The sequence below is a fragment of the Panthera tigris genome, chromosome E2 (genome assembly GCF_018350195.1).
Source record: "Panthera tigris isolate Pti1 chromosome E2, P.tigris_Pti1_mat1.1, whole genome shotgun sequence".
Lineage (NCBI taxonomy): Eukaryota > Metazoa > Chordata > Mammalia > Carnivora > Felidae > Panthera > Panthera tigris.
In genome coordinates this window covers 26,205,438-26,220,983 of record NC_056674.1, presented here as the reverse complement: position 1 = coordinate 26,220,983, position 15,546 = coordinate 26,205,438, and the positions used below count along the sequence as shown (strand labels likewise).

Below are 15,546 nucleotides of genomic sequence, written 5' to 3'. Positions count from 1 at the left end.
TTCCTGTCAGCACCTGTACAGACTCAGCTCAGGCACCAATACATAGACTTCAGGATGGGGAGCCAAGTGTCCCTTCTTTGGCAGTTACAGTGTTTTGTTCTTGTCACATTTCACTGAAATTATTGTGTATGTTCCCATCTTCCCCTAGGCTGTAATGTATTTAAGGACAAGAATCATGCCTTATTCATAATTTCATTTCTTATGTTTACCACAGAATTTGGCACAGGGTAGACACTTGGCAAATGTTTTGTTGAACTGAGCTGAGTGGTTACTAAGAAGAAGGCATGGCAGAGGATGAGCATGTGACCTTGGTTTAATAAGCATTAATGCCAGGCAATGAAGCCACCACCCAAAGACTAGAAAAAGCTGATTACCTTGGGCATGAGGAAAAAATGTAGCTGAGATCAGCATTCTCCAATGTGGGTGACCCACATAGACTTTGTGGATAAAGAGGCATCTGTCCTAGATAGCATGAGCTAGTACACTATTTCTGCTGCAGCTTATCCTAGGGGAATATCTTCCCTAAATATCCTAAGTAGAATTGCCAAGATTATGGTTTTGGGTCATTAGAAGATATATTGGGATGATTCTTGTAAATGCATAATGTCTGCCCAGTTAATTTTGTCTCTTTAATCTTAGAAAATTCTCATAGATAAAAACCCCCCATCTTACATCACCCAACCAGAAGACCCAGATACTGTCTTGCTTTTAGCAAATGCCACCTTGACATGGGATCAAGAAACCAGCAGAAAAAGTGATCCAAAGAAAGTGCAGAACCAGAAAAAGTGTTTTCTTAAGAAACAGAGGCTAGAGACATACAGTGTGAGATCATCAGCCCAGGAAGTTGCTGGCCCAGAGGAGCAAAGTGGTAGCCCCACATCGGTTCTGCACAATATAAGCTTTGTGGTGAGAAAGGTGGGTATGTGTTCTATAGGTATGCCTTCTATCTTTCCTCCTTGTATCACACAACTATACTTTATCAAGACCTAACATGATTTGTTTGAGCTGGAGGTGGTGTGGGGATGTCTCTAGACTGTTTTCTTTCCCCAATTTTAAACTTAAAAATTTTTTTAAATGTTTATTTATATTTGAGAGAGAGAGCGAGCAGGGGAGGGGCAGAGAGAGATGGAGACAGAATCTGAAGCAGGCTTCAGTCTCTGAGCTGTCAGCACATAGCCCAGTGCAGAGCTCAAATTCATAAGCTGTGAGATCATGACCTGAGCCAAAGTTGGATGCGTAACCAACTGAGCCTCCCAGGCACCCCTCCCAATTTTAAAACTATGTACATGGGTAATGGAGACATTCTCTTCAAGCTGACAAAACATGGTAGTTGTAACAGTACTGATATTTAAACTCCAAAGGAGCCAGTTGCAATTTTGAATGGACAATCTATTTCAGGTGGCTAGGCTCAAATTGACTATCTTTTGTAAATCTTTTTGGATTTGTTCTTAATTTCACATTGGAGTACTATGATAGATAATAACTGACAATTATGAATACTTATTATTTACCAGGTATACAACTAACTCATTTAACCACCCCAATAACCCTAAGAGGTAGGTACTATATCTATTCCCACTTTATGATTGAGAAAACTGACACAAAGGGAGGTTAAATAAATCACCCAAGTTCATACTGCTAGCAAGTGGCAGAAGACAGCTTCACATTCAGGGCACCTGGCCCCAGAGTCTGTGCTCTTAAGCACCATGCTTGTTAAAAGCAAATAAGATCAACAAGCAACCCAGCAAAGGAAGCCAGCCAGAGTCCGTTGGCTGCTCCCCTCAAGAATGGGGAATAGAGTCTTTAGACAAAGCTCTACATTTAGGGAATGTTTGGCTTCTCCTGCATGTGATTCTCTTGCACTGGGAACTCAGCAGCAGTGCTCCTGGGATGGCAGTGTTTGCCGATTTTGCTGCCGAGGGCTCAGCATTAATTCTGTGCCTAGTATTTTAATTTCCCATCTTGTTGACTCACCCTTTCTGGTGTGAGCACTATGGAAGGAGAGGTTCCTACTTATGCAACGCTAAGCTCAATAGCTGGTGTAGAGTAGTATTCAGTTGGCTAGGTGTAATTGATCTAGGTTCTCTGTTAAGTCCTACTGGGTGCAGCCCACTTTGCTTTCTCATGCCCTTCCCCCTGCTTATGATGTGCAGCACCTGGATTGTTCCAACCAGGCCTTTGGAATTGCTCCAGAGTGGCTTCAGTGAACTACTCTTGTGTTTTAAAGAAGCTGCCTTTTAGCCCCCTAGTGGCATTCCTTCTCATTATGTCAATGACTCTTGCTTGGGCTTGTGCATCAAGGACATGGTCAATGTTTTCTGAAACAAGTTGAAGACAGTGGGAGCAACACAGTGTTGTGTGGATTAAGGTTATGCCTCCAGAACCTGATGTACCTGGGGTCCAGTCCCAGCCACTTGCCAGCTGTGTGACCTTGAGTATATTGCCTAACCTCTTGGAGCCTCTCTTCCTTTATGGGCTCAATGGATATTTTAAAAATAGCACCACTTCACAAGGTCAGTGTGAGGACTGAAAGAGATACTGTACAAAAATGCTAAGCCCATAGTAAGTCTCAACTTATGTTAGCTATTGTTGCCTTTTTCCTCTCACAGCCAAAAATCCAGCTTAAGTGTTGCCCTTAAATATTCTAAATTCAGAGCACCCATGTTTTTTCCAAATTTAGTTCTAGGATTCCATTGGGCTATAGCCTCCTTGAGGTCAGGGTGTGTATCTGTCTTGTTCACAGGTTGTGACCTTATACCAAGGCAAGTGCCTGGCATGCATTAGGCACCCAAAGGTGTTTTCTGAATGGACAGATGAATAATCAGAAACCCAGGGGCTGCAAGTCTCATGGGTTTTCTCCTGAAGACAAGGTTGAATCTAGAAGGCTAGAGACCTGGCCCCAGGTGGTGGATAGAATTCAAAAGAGAGTCAAATGCCTAGAATCTGGATCCAGACCCATGATCTCTTTGTCCCAAACTCTTTGTAATGCACCAATTCCTTAAAGACCTTTTAGTGGAATTAAAATGGATCAGCTTTGGGACACTTGGGACACTTGGTTGGCTCAGTCAGCTGAGCATCCAACTTTGGCTCAGGTCATGATCTTGCGGTTTGTGAGTTCAAGCCCCAAGCCCCACATCGGGCTTGCTGCTGTCAGCCTGTCAGCGGAAAGCCCACTTGGGATCCTCTGTCCCCCTCTCTCTGCCCTTTCCTTGCTTGTGCTCTCCCAAAGATAAATATAAATGGATCAGCTTCACTTATCTGCAGCATCAATGATAATGTGGACTGCATAAGGCAGGGATCACATCTGTCTTGATCACTACTTTATCCTCAGTGCCTAGCATGATGCCTGCTGTTCCATAAAGTCTTGTCAAAGAAATTCATGATGACAGGAAGCTATCTCATGTGCTGAAGGTGGCAGACAGGCGATGGGAAAGGAGCTGTATCTGGCTCCATCATGGGCATCTTTGCTCTAAGAGATCACGGAGAGCAGGTCTTAATGAGAATGTTCTTAGTTGTTCCATCTGCAGCACTGCAGTATTTGCTTGAACACAAGAGTGGGCACATGTCCGCCAAAAGTCTCCACATGGATTCTTGCTCTGCCTGCCCTGGTTTCCCTCCAGAGATCTACATGGTTTACTACTTCACCTCCTTCAGGTCTACTAAAATGTCACCTGTAGCAAATACTGTAAGTGACCCATCTGTGTGTCCTGGCCACCTTCCAACTGCCAAATCTGTATCTATGCCAGAGAGCCCTCCCCATCATCCAAAAAGCACCAGGACATTGACAGCCAGGGGAGCAGCTCTCAAACACTGTTGGCTATTTATACTTTACTCCCTCAGCCGTTGGAGTGGGAGGGATAGAACCACTCTAAGTTTCCCAGAATTTGTTAGCAGGATTGAACTTCATTTGCCTCCCATGGGAGCTAACATAATTGTACACCCTTGATGGGTCACCTTCCCCCTCCCATGACACCTCGCAAACGAACTACCTTAATTCAAATCTTTGATTCAGGGTCTGTTTCTGGGAGAACTCAAGCTAAGACATTTACCTTTCTAGTAACGTTCCCCCCATCCTCATCTCCTCCCTACCTCCTCCCTACTTTATGAGTTTCCATGGCAGGTACCTGACATACTCCATATTTTACTTACTTATTTGGTTGACTACTGGTCCCCTCAACTAAAACATAAGCTTCATGAGGGCAGACCGAAATGGTTGTCTGTCATATTCATTACTCTGTTGTGCTGTTGCTACTGTCCAGAACAGCACCTGGCACTTACAATGATTTGTGGCAGAATTAATAAATCTGCAGCTGTAGAGTAATCCATGAACCCAAAGTGTTGGAATAGAATAACTGCTTAGCAATTTCAGGTTATGCTTCAGTGTGGTGGAAGGATACTTTAAATTATTTTTTAATGTTTATTCTTGAGAGACAGAGACAGAGACACAGAGAGTAGGCTGGGGGAGGAGCAGAGAGAGAAAGGGAGACACAGAATCCAAAGTAGGCTCCAGGCTCTAAGCTGTCAGCACAGAGCCTGACGCAGGGCTCGAACTCACAAACCACAAGATCATGACCTTAGCTGAAGTTGGATGCTCAACCTACTGAGCCACCCAAGTGGAGGATACTTTAAAAATTACTTTTGAAAAGCACTCAACTCTCTGTACTTCAAAGGCTACCAATGTCCCTCCGGGTTGTGCAGCCTTTAAGTTCTATTAGATTTGCTTTCCTGGAGTGTAAGCACGGGACAATACTCCTGTAAAGTCCTGTGTGTCCCAGACCAGCACAAGGCTGTTTTGCATCAGTGCTTGTATGTGATTTCTAGAAGTCCTCTGGGCACTCTGCTGTGCTGTGCCAAGGAGAACACTTAAGACGTAGGTTCCTGTATTGTCCAGGCTGTATATTGGGTTTGGGGTGTGAGACTGTAACTGCCACCTTTTAGAGCCAACAGTGACCCTTTGGCCAGCAGAGTTTGGGGGCAACACTTTCATACCAAGACCCTCTAAAAACTGGGGAAATGACTGTGTCTTTTTTTTTTTCTGTTTCTCTGATAGGGGAAGATCTTGGGAATATGTGGGAATGTTGGAAGTGGAAAGAGCTCCCTCATTTCAGCTCTCCTAGGACAGGTAAACTGTGAAGACAGAACATTGACATGACACTGAAATGTCAGGTTCCCTACCTGCCGTGTTTGGGATCCTCTGAGAACAGTGGACCCAGTGGCTGGGCTCAGCTGCACTGGACACTGTGAAGACAGTTGATAGTGATTTTCAGGGGGTTAATGTTCTCATTGGCTCCATGCCTCTTGTCCATGTATGGCTGAGCTTTTCATACATTCTTGGGTTTGTCTCCTAAGGACCTGTGTTAAACACTGACTGCTTCCTTGCCTAGAACACCACCTTTGTCAAAGGAAGAGGAAAGTCATTAAATCCATGTTTTTTCCCATGACTTGGGCCATCCTGATTAGAAAGGCCAGTAAGTCAACTTGGTAGGGAAGGACCAAGAAACCTAAGACTCACCATGACTCTAGGTCTGTTTTTCCCTTTGTCCATATCCATATCCCCAGTGTCTGCCCACAGCAGCAGCTCAGTCAAGCCTTCTTTGATGGAGTGGCTGAATGCATGCATCAACTAACACAGCAATGTGCCCTCAACTTCTCTGCAGACCTCATGGTAGGAACAGGGAGGAGCCCAGGGGTCTTGTCCTTTGTCTGCTACTTCTAGCTGTGTGACCCCAGCAAAATGCCAGGCCAATTATTGTATTCACAAGGCTCTAAATTGATATAGTTTCTCATCCCAAATGAATGAATATTAAGTCCTCTTTCTTCCCACCCTGCTGTTCCCAGAGAGAAGCTTGGGTGCCTGTAGTTGGGAGAGGAGGAACCTCTGAAGAAATGAGGACACCAGGCTCAGAAGAATCTGCTAGAATAGGGTGACTTCTTTTGGCCTCAGCTGACTCATTTCCAGAAAGAGTGACAACTCCTTCCCTGTCCGAAGGAGGAAGTTGGGGCAGAATCCCATGAGCTCCTAAGGTTACTTATGCCCTGGGATTCTGTTGTGTGTGCCTGTCATAAATAGCCCTAGAGTCAGCAGGTGTGTTACAGGTGACCCATCCCGATTGTCTATCGAATAACATGAGGCTCTCCACAGAATCCCATAAAAGATGAGCCAACTTCTGCTCAGATATCTCCAGCAATGGAGAACTAATTATTTCACAGCCAGTTCCCTCTTTGGAGAGTTTTGATATATGGAAGTGGAGTTTGCCTCCTTTTAACTTCTACCCTTTGTTCCGCTCCTTTGGAATCTCTCAGAGAAAAGAGAATCTATCTCCCATGTAACAGTGGTGAGATTAGATGCCTCACCATAGTCACTGGGATAGGGGGTGGCAGGGTGGCTGATGAGTGGACTCTAGACTGCCTATGTTCAACACCTGCCTCAGCCTCATGCTCATTATTTAATCTTGGGTAAGTAACTGAGGCTCTCTGAACCTCAGTTTCCTTGTCCGTAAAATGGGGCTTAGGAGGGTTGTGGTGAGGATTAAATAAGATAATGTATATAATAGTTATAGGATAATTCCCAGGGCCAATCATGGTGACCAGCATTTTGTATGCACTTAACCCAGTGCCTGGCATAGCCCCTATTTATTTTGCCTATTATTATTACCATTATTGTCGTTATCTTTTTCTCTTCTCCAAGTCTAATGTTCTCTGTCTCTTGGGACATTCCTGAGGTGAAATTGTGTCCCATCCCTTGACCTTGGCTATCTTCCTTTCCTGTCCACAATACACAGCTGCTGCTGCATCAGCCCTGAGCACCTTTTAGAGCCATCTCTTGCATATGTCCTCTCTTGCATATGTCCTCTCCTGACAGCTTTGAACATGGTTTCACCACCAGCTGTCAGATGCCCACAGTGTGGTATCATCTTAAGTGCACTTATGTACTTGGGGTCACAAACTAGAGCACATGCAAGTTTTTAATTGGATTGTTCAATGTGCTACATGAAATTGGATTTCCACTCCTCTTGAAGAATGAGAAATTCTGGCTGCACCAGGCCTGCATCCTTGGTACCAGGCCCTGCACCAAATGTGCAGGCTGAATTGAGGCTGCTTCCTTGAGACAGAACACACCAGGACCACCATCCATAGCCATGTAGGCTATGCCCTGCCCCTGGGGCCTGGCTGAGGGGGGCGGGATATAGCCAGTGTACCTGCAAAAGGAAGCCTTTGTGATGTTGAGTCCTTTCAGAAGGCATCTTATTCTGGCTGCACCAAGGTGCCATGTGGCCTCTCTGGCCTACAGCAGGACTCACCACTGCCTCTTCTGTGACATTCCTCCCTGGCCCCTTGTAGGTTTTTGACTTTGAGACCATCATTCTACACATCTGGGCTTTGCAGTATGTGGACAAGACATCTTGTTGACCCTCTTGCACCATCTTGCACTTGTGATGCACTTGTGACCCTCTTGCACTTATTCATAGAATAAGTGGGTGGCAAGTGTGCAGTGGGTCCCTGAAGAGAAGTCTGTGAGGTTTGGCTTCTGAAGGCATTCTGGTCTTGTTACTCCAGATGCAGTTACAGCAAGGGATCGTGGCACTCAATGGGACTGTGGCCTATGTTTCCCAGCAAGCATGGATCTTTCATGGAAATGTGAGAGAAAACATACTATTTGGAGAAAAGTATGATCACCAAAGGTAATATTAACTTTGAAAGCATGAGGCCCTTCAGTATTTGATTCCTTCTGCTACAGATGCCTATGCCATTGGTAATGATTGCTAATTCCTTTAATGAATTCTGATTAAACACTCATCAGAGCCAAGTGAGTGTTGGTTTTTCTCTTCCTAACCCAAGAGTTCAGGAGAGGTGCCTTCTGCAGACTTGTGATCACACTCTAAGAAATGGATGGAATCGGCACTTCGTTCCCAGCACACAGTAGCATATGTTCTGAGGTTCTCTGTGAGAGTGCATATGTTGTCTGACTGGAGAAAGATATATCTGGAAATTTGCTTTAGGCCAAGTAACCAAAACTGCTCAAAATTGTGAGCAGCAAGTACACAATTAATCAGCTCTGAAATTATTAATTGACATCAGTCAACCACAAGAATATATTGTTGTTAATGTCCTCAAAATTATCTAATGGAATAAAAACAAAGTTCATGTCATAATTTTTGTATACACTTTGTGCCATTATCTTTAAGCTCTGGAAAATAATAGCTTTCTATGGTTCTCTGCTGGGTTTGGTATGCTGCTGTGTACATTCTCTCTCTAATGAGAATTCTACAAACACCCATTTAGGGAGATCCTGGCATCATATCCCCATTTTACAGATGACGAAGCTGAAGCTTAGAAGGAGAGTTGACCTGCCCAAGGTCAAGGCTATTAAATGGCAGTGATTGAGTCCTGAATGCCAGGGTAACATCATTTATTCTCACTGGTGTTTCCTGACATCTGGGTCCCCCTGAAACCTCCCTAAGCTCCATGATGCTGAAGTAAAGACTAGTGGAGTTGGCTTTCAAAATCTGCTGTCAGCTTTCCAGTTATGGTCTGGACTTTCATATCTTATTTTTTGAATGCACAAACTGTCCTTGCTGACTGACATTGGCCAGCATGTGTGAGTTCCCAGCAAGAGGTCTATTACTTCCTCTCATCTTCCCTGGCCATGGCATCCTGCTGCCAGGAGGCTCAAGAGTGGCAGGAAGTTCTGATCAGTGCAGGAGTCCTTGGCACCAGTTGCACTGCTCTGCTCAGCATTTCCTGGCCTGACTTTACCTGTGCCTCTTCCCTGCCCCACCTGGAATTGCTTTTCTTTCTTCAGTAGCAGGCTAGTAGGAGGTATTCCTATCCTTATCACTTAGAATGTCAGGGCAAATATTTACAAAATACCTGCAATATGCAGGGCCATGAAGGATTATGGGGGACAGAAGGGTGGCTCAGATGCGTCATTACCCCTCAGATGTTCAAGTCCGGGAAGGGGCTGTAAGAGATGTATAGAAATAACAGTGCACCAAGAAGGAATGTGCCAAGTGGCAGGAGGCTGTGCTGGATTGTTCAGTGACAGCAGAAATCATGAGAGGGAAGAGAGGGTAGTGCTTGAATTGGGCCTGGTAGGGTGGATTAAGCATCCTTTGTATGTGGCATCTCTAGCAGAGGCTTTGCTCCTAGGGCAAACATAGTGGCTCTCAGGCCCCAGGAAGGAAGGAAGGTGAAGGGAAGCTTAAGATGGGGGTGGGGGTGTCAAAGGGATGAAGATGTGCTGAGCACTCTGAATCTCATAGTTAAAGATTGGCAAGGGTAATAATATTAATAGTAACCATCAATGATGGAGAATTTGCTATGCACCAGAAATTGTGTTAATGGATTTACATATGTGTTCTTGTTTCCTTCTTACAACACAATCAGAATTATTAGCACAATTTTATAGAGTGGAGAGTGAAGATCAGGGAGGTACAGTCACTTCTCCAAGGTTACCCAGCTGGATTCAAATGCAGATTGTTCTGGGGGTGCCTGGGTGGCTCAGTCTGTTAAGTGTCGGACTTTGGCTCAGGTAATGATCTCATGGCTTGTGAGTTCGAGCTCTGCATTGGGCTCTGTGCTGACAGCTCAGAGCCTGAAGCCCACTTCGGATTCTGTGTCTCCCTCTCTCTCTGCCCCTCCCCCTGCTTACTTTCTGTCTCTCTCTCTCTCCTTCAAAAATAAATAAAACATTAAACAACAAACAAAAAACAAAAAACCCACCAAATGCAGATTGTTCTGATTTTAAAGCCCCTGGTTTTTCAAAAAAAAATTTTGTGAGTATAGTTGACACACAATGTTACATTCATTTCAGGTGTACAACATAGTGATTCAACTTCTCTGTATGTTATGCTATGCTCACCTGAGGTGTAGCTACCATCAGATACCATGTAACTCTATTACAATATCATTGAGTAGATACCCTGTGCTGCACCTTTCATCCCCATGGCTTATTTATTCTGTAACTGGAAGGCTGTATCTCCCACTCTCCCTTCAGCCATTTTGCCCATTCCCTCCCCCTCCAGCAACCATTAATTTGTTCTCTGTAGTTATGTGTCAGATTCTGCTTTTTGTTTGTTTATTCAGTTGATTTATTTATTTATTTATTTATTTATTATTGTCTTTGTCTATTCATGCACCAACACCAGTCTGTTTCTTTCTTTCTTTCTTTCTTTCTTTCTTTCTTTTTCTTTCTTCTTTCTTTTTAAATATAAATTATTGTCAAATTGGCTAACATACAGTGTGTAAAGTGTGCTCTTCGTTTTTGGGGTAGATTCCCGTGGTTCATCGCTTACATACAACACCCAGTGCTCATCCCAACAAGTGCCCTACTCAAAGCTGATCACTCATTTTCCCCTCTTCCCTACCCACCCCCCATCCACCCTCAGTTTGTTCTCTGTTCTAGGAGTCTCTTATGGTTTGCCTCCCTCCCTCTCTGTAACTATTTTTTCCCCCTTCCCTTCCCACATGGTCTTCTGTTAAGTTTCTCAAGATCCACATATGAGTGAAAACATATGATTTCTGATTGACTTATTTCACTCAGCGTAATACTTTCCAGTTCCATCCACACTGTTGCAAGTGGCACGATTTCATTCTTTCTCATTGCCAAGAACTATTCCATTGTATATATAAACCACATCTTCTGTATCCATTCATCACCTAATGAGCATTTAGGCTTTTTCCATAAATTCGCTATTGAAGGTGCTGATATAAACATTGGGGTACATGTGCTCCCATAAATCAGCACTCCTGTATTCCTTGTAGTATCTACTTGTAATTAGTATCTACTTGTAATTCCTACCAGTGCTATTGCTGGGTCATAGGGTAGTTCTATTTTTTTTGTTTTTGTTTTTTTGTTTTTTTTCAATATATGAAGTTTATTGTCAAATTGGTTTCCATACAACACCCAGTGCTCATCCCAAAAGGTGCCCTCCTCAATACCCATCACCCACCCTCCCTTGCCTCTCACCCCCCATCAACCCTCAGCTTGTTCTCAGTTTTTAAGAGTCTCTTATGCTTTGGCTCTCTTCCACTCTAACCTCTTTTTTTTCCTTCCCCTCCCCCATGGGTTTCTGTTAAGTTTCTCAGGATCCACATAAGAGTGAAACCATATGGTATCTGTCTTTCTCTGTATGGCTTATTTCACTTAGCATAACACTCTCCAGTTCCATCCCAGAACTAGACTCACAAACGTATGGCTAACTAATCTTTGACAAAGCAGGAAAGAATATCCAATGGAAAAAAGACAGTCTCTTTAACAAAGGGTGCTAGTAGAACTGGGCAGCACCATGCAGAAGATTGAAACTAGACCACTTTCCCACACCATTCACAAAAATAAACTCAAAATGGATAAAGGACCTGAATGTGAGACGGGAAACCATCAAAACCCTAGAGGAGAAAGCAGGAAAAGACCTCTCTGACCTCAGCTGTAGCAATTTCTTATTTGACACATCCCCAAAGGCAAAGGAATTAAAAGCAAAAATGAACTACTGGGACCTTATGAAGATAAAAAGCTTCTGCACAGTAAGGGAAACAACCAACAAAACTAAAAGGCAACCAACGGATGGGAAAAGATATTTGCAAATGGCATATCGGACAAAGGGCTAGTATCCAAAGTCTATAAAGAGCTCACCAAACTCCACACCCAAAAAACAAATAACCCAGTGAAGAAATGGGCAGAAAACATGAATAGACACTTCTCTGAAGATGACATCCGGATGGCCAACAGGCACATGAAAAGATGCTCAACGTCGCTCCTCATCAGGGAAATACAAATCAAAACCACACTCAGATATCACCTCACGCCAGTCAGAGTGGCCAAAATGAACAAATCAGGAGACTATAGATGCTGGAGAGGATGTGGAGAAACGGGAACCCTCTTGCATTGTTGGTGGGAATGCAAATTGGTGCAGCCACTCTGGAAAACAGTGTGGAGGTTCCTCAAAAAATTAAAAATAGACCTACTCTATGATCCAGCAATAGCACTGCTAGGAATTTACCCAAGGGATACAGGAGTACTGATGCATAGGGTCACTTGTACCCCAATGTTTATAGCAGCACTCTCAACAATAGCCAAATTATGGAAAGAGCCTAAATGTCCATCAACTGATGAATGGATAAAGAAATTGTGGTTTATATACACAATGGAGTACTATGTGGCAATGAGAAAGAATGAAATATGGCCCTTTGTAGCAACATGGATGGAACTGGAGAGTGTGATGCTAAGTGAGATAAGCTATACAGAGAAAGACAGATACCATATGGTTTCACTCATATGTGGATCCTGAGAAACTTAACAGAAACCCATGGGGGAGGGGAAGGAAAAAAAAAAGAGATTAGAGTGGAAGAGAGCCAAAGCATAAGAGACTCTTAAAAACTGAGAACAAGCTGAGGGTTGATGGGGGGTGAGAGGCAAGGGAGGGTGGGTGATGGGTATTGAGGAGGGCATCTTCTGGGATGAGCACTGGGTGTTGTATGGAAACCAATTTGACAATAAACTTCATATATTGAAAAAAAAGGAACTAGAAGCAAAACAATAAAGAAATCCCAAAGCCAGAATAAGAAGTGAAATCATAAAGATCAGAGTGGAAATAAATAATATAGAATAAAAAAACCCCAGTAGAACAAATCAATGAAACTAAGAGTTGGTTTTGTGAAAAAATAAACAAAATTGGTAAACCCATAGCCAGACTTCTCAAAAAGAAAAGAGAGAGGACCCAAATAGATAAAATCACGAATGAAAATGGATTTATCACAACCAATCCCTCAGAAATATAAGCAATTTTCAGATAATACTATGAAAAATTATATGCTAACAAACTGGACAACCTGGAAGAAATGGACAAATTCGTAGACACCTACACACTTAAAACTCAAATGGGAAGAAATAGAAAATTTGAACAGACCCATAAGAAGTGAAGAAATTGAATCAGTTATCAAAAATCTCCCAACAAATAAGAGTCCTGGGCCAGATGGCTTCCCTGGGGAATTCTACCAGACATTTAAGGCAGAGTTAATACCTATCCTTCTCTAGCTGTTCCAAAAAAATAGAAATGGAAGGAAAACTTCTGGACTTATTCTATGAAGCCAGCATTACCTTGAATCCCAAACCAGACAGAGAGCCCACAAAAAAGGAGAATTACAGGCCAATATCACTGATGAACATGGATGCAAAAATTCTCAACAAGATACTAGCAAATCGAATTCAACAGTGTATTAAAAGAATTATTCACTATGATCAAGTGGGATTCATTCCTGGGCTGCAGGGCTGTTCAATATTCACAAATCAATCAATGTGATACATCACATTAATAAAAGAAAGGATAAGATCCATATGATCTTGTCAATAGATGCAGAAAAAGTATTTGACATAACAGATGAACATAAGGGAAGGGAAACAAAAATAAAAACAAGGAGGAGGGCAAAACAGAAGAGACTCATAAATATGGAGAACAAAACAAGGGTTACTGGAGGGGTTGTGGGAGGGGGTATGCGCTAAATGGGTAAGGGGCACTAAGGAATCTACTCCTGAAATCATTGTTGCACTATATGCTAACTAATTTGGATGTAAATTAAAAAAAAAATTAAATTAAAAAAAAGCATTTGACAAAACACAGCATCCTTTCTTAATAAAAACCTTAAAGAAAGTTGGGATAGAAAGAACATACTTAAACATCATAAAAGCCATATATGAAAAGCTCACAGCTAATACAATCCTCAATGGGGAAAAACTGAGAGCTTCTCTCCTGAGATCAGGAACATGACAGGGATGTCCACTCTCAGCACTGTTGTTTAACATAGTGTTGGAAGTCCTAGTATCAGCAATCAGACAACACAATGAAATAAAAGGCATCAGAATTGGCAAAGAAGTCAAACTTTCACTTTTCGCAGACGACATGATACTCTACATGGAAAATCCGAAAGACTCCACCAAAAGACTGCTAGAACTGATACCTTAATTCATCAAAGTCACAGGGTACAAAATCAATGTACATAAATCGGTTGCAGTTTTATACACCAGTAATGAAGCAACAGAAAGAGAAATAAAGAAACTGCACCATTTACAATTGCACCAAGAACCATAAAATACCTAGGAATAAACCTAATCATTTGTGTTTTTTTTTAATTGCACATGTGAGTGAAATCATATGGTGTTTGTCTTTCTCAGTCTGACTTATTTAATGGACCTAGAGGTCCAACCTAGAGGATGGACCTCTAGGTCCATCCATGTTGTTGCAAATGGCATGATGTCATCCTTTTTAAAGACTGTGTAATATTTCATCACACACACACACACACCCATCACACCCATCACATCTTCCTTTTCCATTCATCTATCAATGGATACGTATGTTGCTTTGATATTTTGGCTACTTTAAATAATGATGCAATAAAAATAGGTGTGCATATATCTTTCAAATTAGTGTACTTGTTTTCTATGGGTAAATACCCAGTAGTGGAATCCCTGGATCATATGGTAATTCTATCTTTAATGTTTGAGAGGCCTCCACATTATTTTTCACAGTGACTGTACCAATTTAAATTCCGAACAACAGTGTATGAGGGTTCCTTTTTCTTCACATCCTTTCCAACACTTGTTACTTCTTGCCTTTTTGATTTTAGCCATTCTGACAGGTTTAAGGTGATATCTCAGTGGTTTTGATTTGCCTGATGAATAATGATGTTGAGCATCTTTTCATGTGTCTTTTGGTCATCTGTATGTCTTTTCTGGAAAAATGTCTACTCAGGTCCTTTGCCTCTTTTTTAAAATCAGATTGGTCTTTTTGGTGTTGAGTTGTAGAAGTTCTTTTATATATTTTGGATATCAATGCCTTATTGGGTATATCATTTGCAAGTACTTTCTCCCATTCATAAGGCTGCATTTTTTGTTTTGTTGATGGTTTCCTTTACTGTGCAAAAGCCTTTTATTTTGATGGAGTCCCAATAATTTATTTTTTCTTTTGTTTCCCTTGCCTTAGGAGACATACCTAGAAAAATATTGCTACAGCCAATGTCAGAGAAATTATGGCCTGCGTTCTTTTCTAGGATTTTTATGGTTTCAGGTCTCAGGTTTAGGTCTTTAATCCTTTTGGAGTTTATTTTTGTGTATGGTGTTATAAAGTCCAGTTTCATTCTTTTACATGTTGCTGTCCAGTTTATTCAGCACCATTTATTGAAGAGACAGTCTTTTACCTGTTGAATATTCTTGTCTCCTTTGTCATTAATTAATGACCATGTAAGCAAGTGTTTATTTCTGGGCTCTCTATTTTCTTCCTTTGATCTATCTATGTGTCTACTGTTATGCCAATACCATACTGTTTTGATTACTACAGCTTTGTATTATATCTTAAAATCTGGAATTGTGATACCTCCAGCTTTTTTTTTTCTTTCTCAAGGTTGCTTTAGCTACTTGGGGTCTTTTGTGGTCCCATATAAATTTTAGTATTATTTGTTCTAGTTCTGTGAAAAATGCTATTGGTATTTTGATAGGGATTGCATTGAATCTCTAGATTGGTTTGGATAGTGTGGACATTTCAAATTCTTCCA

At 42.0% G+C, this 15,546-nt stretch overlaps 1 protein-coding gene across 10 annotated transcripts in view; it reads left to right on the top strand.

Annotated features, from left to right (window-relative positions):
• The window catches only part of LOC102959837 (ATP-binding cassette sub-family C member 12), a 95,535-nt gene that overhangs the window by 43,090 nt on the left and 36,899 nt on the right, over positions 1–15,546 (top strand). For all 10 annotated transcript variants that reach the window (XM_042969684.1, XM_042969686.1, XM_042969685.1 and 7 more), the window contains 3 exons: positions 640–915; positions 5,051–5,122; positions 7,558–7,682. In XM_042969684.1, coding sequence (XP_042825618.1) covers positions 640–915; positions 5,051–5,122; positions 7,558–7,682 — 473 coding nt within the window. The remainder of the gene's footprint in view (positions 1–639; positions 916–5,050; positions 5,123–7,557; positions 7,683–15,546) is intronic.